The sequence below is a fragment of the Gavialis gangeticus genome, unplaced genomic scaffold, assembly GCF_001723915.1.
Source record: "Gavialis gangeticus isolate Ggan-Ray unplaced genomic scaffold, GavGan_comp1, whole genome shotgun sequence".
Taxonomy (NCBI): Eukaryota; Metazoa; Chordata; order Crocodylia; family Gavialidae; genus Gavialis; species Gavialis gangeticus.
The window spans coordinates 38,613,216-38,617,544 of record NW_017728994.1 but is presented as its reverse complement, the minus strand read 5'-3'; the positions used below and the strand labels follow the sequence as shown (position 1 = coordinate 38,617,544).

At 39.8% G+C, this 4,329-nt stretch overlaps 1 protein-coding gene across 1 annotated transcript in view; it reads left to right on the top strand.

Moving 5' to 3' along the window:
• The window catches only part of PPP1R3C (protein phosphatase 1 regulatory subunit 3C), a 9,373-nt gene extending 5,961 nt beyond the window's left edge, over positions 1-3,412 (top strand). Inside the window, exon 2 of the mRNA XM_019502600.1 lies at positions 704-3,412. Coding sequence (XP_019358145.1) covers positions 704-1,652 — 949 coding nt within the window. The 3' untranslated portion in view covers positions 1,653-3,412. The remainder of the gene's footprint in view (positions 1-703) is intronic.
• Positions 3,413-4,329: the final 917 nt, after the last annotated feature.

Sequence of the window (4,329 nt, the reverse complement as noted above, 5' to 3'; positions counted from 1 at the left end):
TTTTTAAGAGCTGCTATATTAGCTCACTGCGTTGAGGTGTTGGGGGGGGCAAATAGGGAGAATCACATTCTTTTTGCACAAATTACATTAGCCAAAAGAAGGTACAGTCTGCCTCTAGTACTTAGAGATGGGTGAAAAAGTGTTGTTAATCAAATGAGCTTGACTTCTTGTGCATTAGAATAATTCAAATGGGCTTGAAAATGTACTTATTTATGATGTGAACATAACATCTAACCTGAGTCATATAGTGTTATTTCCAGATGAACCAATTTGCCAAAATCTATGGAAGCTTGGTCAGTGCCTTTTTGACTGGAGCTTTCTAAATCAGATGCACCCTTTCATTATGAATAGCAAGATCTGTACTAGTGTATGAAAATCCTGTTTCATGCATGAATATCTGTTGGGGGGGGGAAGTATATTTTGAATAATTGTGTAATTTAAAATCCTCTCTTGCAGAGAGGTTTTTTGGGAAAAATGAAAGACTCTGGCCAAATCCAAACAATCCAGAATCCTGAAGAATGGTCGAATGACTTCTTATGCTATTTCCTTAGCTCCAACTGAACGACAGCTTGTTTTTTGTATTACACTGAATAATTAGGACACTGTATGAAGTCAAGCATGCAGAGCTCTTTAGGAAGCTCTCTTCCAATGTATACCTGATGTAGCAAACAACCTAACATACTGTCTCCCCACTCAATTTCAGAATGATACAGATCTTGGACCCAAGACATTTGCCCACCTCTATGATGCCTGTTGATGTGGCCATGAGAATATGCTTAGCCCATTCTCCACCTCTGAAGAGTTTTCTCAGTCCCCTTGATGACTGTCAAAGAAACAACTTTGTTAACAGATTCAAGCCTCTAAGGCCGTGTCTCAATTTGAAACGAGAATCTGAGTCTCAGAGCAACAACTGGAACCGTTCACCAAGCCGAGCCAAAAAACGAGTTGTGTTTGCGGACTCAAAAGGGCTTTCTCTGACCGCAATACACGTCTTCTCTGAATTCCAGGAGCATCCTATATGGGATTTGCAGTTCAACTTGTTAGATCTTGAGGACATAACAGCCAGTTTAAAACTACACGAAGAGAAAAACTTGATTCTGGGTTTCTCTCAGCCTTCAGCCGACTATTTAGACTTCCGGAATCGGTTGCAAAAGAACTTTGTCTGCCTCGAGAATTGTACACTGCAAGAAAGGGCAGTATCAGGGACAGTGAAAGTGAAAAATGTCAGCTTTGAGAAAATGGTTCAGGTTCGGATTACCTTTGATACATGGAAAAGTTACACCAATGTTGACTGCGTCTACATGAACAATGTGTATGGAGACTCCGATAGTGATACCTTCTCATTTGCCATTGACCTGCCTACAGCCATTCCCACTCAAGAGAAGATTGAATTTTGCATTTCTTACCGAAGTGGAGAGCACATCTTCTGGGACAATAATGAGGGTCAGAACTATAAAATTCTCCATGCAGAATGGAAACCTGATGGTGTCCAAGTACCAGCATCTACCAAGAAGGACCGTGCCATTGACAACATTCCAAGGAAAACACCAGAAAAAGAAGCTGAGCGGTTTGGACGTCCAAGGATGTCCAGTGGTCTCCTTCCTGCATGGCAGAGTTGGGGCAGAATTGAAAACTCAGCCCCATATTGGTGATAAGTTACAAGACAATGAACATTCCTGCTTTCAACAACTGAAGAGTGCTAGTCTGCCTGTGCTTCACACAGTACAAAACCTCTGAGTAGGTTTTGATTCTTCTTTCAAATCGAAATTCACTTCTACTTGGGCCTTAAGTTTTGTTTCTGTGTGTATGAAGTTTGTTTGTATCCATCTTTTCAGGCAAATGACCATCTTAACTTCTACGTTTTCTTTCTTTTTCTTTTTGTTTTTTTTAAGAACTTCACAGCCCAAAATCTTACCCATGGATAAACAGAAGCCCATTTTTAAAAAGGAAAAGCAAGCCCTTCAGTTTGTTACCTACTGTATATATAGCATGCCTACGTTAAACATACTAAACTTTTTCTGATATTTACTTGCCTTTAATCATTAGGTAAGAAAGACACTAGTGAGGAAGTACAAAGTGCACGCATCTTAAGAAGTGTGGGGTATGTGAACAGAAAGACGCAATATTTTCTGTTCATAATATAATATGTAGTAGAGAAGAGGTATTGCTGCTGAGACTGGCCCTTGTCATGACCCTCTCTACATCCTCATGGAAACAAAGTGCAAGGTTAGGATTCTGTAACAAACACAAGACAGGGAGTATGTTTTTTGTGGGGAGATGGATAATAGAGAAGTGAGAGAAGGGGAAGAGGTAAGATGCACTGTGTATTTTAGAAGTCACAGAACTCTTTGAAAGCTGGTCTTCCAGAAACCTGTGGAAAGTTTAAGGGGTGAAAATGAGCAGTAAAGTAAATGCAGTTATCTTAAATGGCAACCTTTTTGTTCAGACTACTTCTGTTATGCAAAATAAGTGATAGAGTAAAGATGGGGTGGGGTAGGAGGAAATGTTGAGTTTGCCAGTTTTGTCTTGTAAGTGATACCTGTTTTACACCATGGGCCCTCACTTGTACCCATGCCTTACCAAGTGGAAGTTAGCTTTCTCCATTTTAAAAGTAAACTGGGCCTTTAAAAATCCTCATGGATGCCATAATTAGTGTCTGATATATTAGCAGGCCAAGTGGTTTATGAAGTGCCCTAATCTGTAAATGTATTAAATCTGATGAGTAGTCTACTGAGCTAGTCTTACAACTGTGACTCTTAGTGTCCTGTTGCTTATTGCAGAGTGAATAACAATTTCCTTCAGAAATAGCTTCTCAAAGCACTAAGCTTAGGCAACTGAACTCCTTCATATTGAAGATGGTGAGTTAGCTGCATGTCTTAAAGGCCAAATAAAAAAAAAAGCAGAATTGCCACTAGTTTTCTTTCAAGAAAATATATGAATAGTTAAAATCTTGCACATAAGTAGTACAGTCTATTTTCTCATACCTCACTTTCTTTGAAGTTGAAATGTTTGATTAAGGATTTGAGCAAGCCAGTGTATTTTTGTAATTGTATGCTTATAGCAAAGCTACCCAAGCTATCAAATTGGAAAGATTTATTCTCCTGTGAGACAGAAGTGGGAGAAACTAAGAATGTATTGGATTGGACAAAGCAATCTAAAAATACTTACAACATAACACACACTAATCCATGCTTGCTTATTAAGTATGCAGAGATGATGATTGGTATGAAAATACAAGTACTGTTTATGTTCAACTGTCATTCAAATATGGAGCTTCAGAGCTGGAAACTACTTGCAATGCAATGTAAATGTAAACATTAAGGTGAAACAAGCCTCTTCTGCTATATCATATTTTCTACTGTCACTGTACTATGTAATGTAGTTTATTTTATGAATAAATCATATTTTGATATATTTGTTTCCTGAAGGGTCAAAAACTTCTCCCAACTTACCCTCTTCTGGTAACTGTTCTGTCGTTGTCTGGGACTGAAGTGTACAGGAAGGTTTGGTCGAGTCACTCATGCTCTGCCAAGAAGCACAGCAAGAGCTGGCTGAAAAACTGGTACTTCTTCTGTCCTGCAGAAAAATATCAGCAGCAGACATGGTCTTGAACTAAGATGAAATTTAACAAATTTCATTGCATGAGAAGTCCTGAAGTCCTTCATAATAGCTCAGACTACGGGGTTTTTTTGACCAATATTTAAATCATTCTTTCACAACTGAAACAACTGCTTGGCTCAACCTGACCATAGGCTAACCACTGAAGTGTTTACCCTGGGTCCCAGGAAAGTTTTGGAGCCCACGCCAAGCTTTACATAACTGCTGTAGTCCTGCTGCTATCAGTACCCAAACTAACTTGTTGAAAGTGAGGGCAGGTGCGTTACGTGAGCTGCAGTCGCACCTTTTTTGAGTGCCATGTGGATATCCACCTGATGCTGCACTGCAGCTCTTCACTTGGTGAGGTGACAGCAATGCAATGTGAAGGAGGGAGTCCAGGAAGGTTGGGAAGTTGCACCATTAAGGAGAAAAGGGGAATAAGGTATCCCCCAACTATTCTCTTTGTGATGAGCCAGGCACAGACAAATTAATATAAAGCTTCCTTCCTCTACCTCCAAGAAGCTGATCAGTACTTTGACTTGCAACTACCTCAACCTAAACCCTTGTTTCTCACTAGAAGATAAAATTTAGCAAATCATAGGAACACCTATTCCTGTTTTGCAGAAGCCACACTGTCCAAAGCCCATCATGTAGAACATTCTTGACTAGCCTTGAATAGCAAAGGTACCCCCTTGGGAAACTTAACGAGAGTGCTATTCTAAGGGTGCCCTC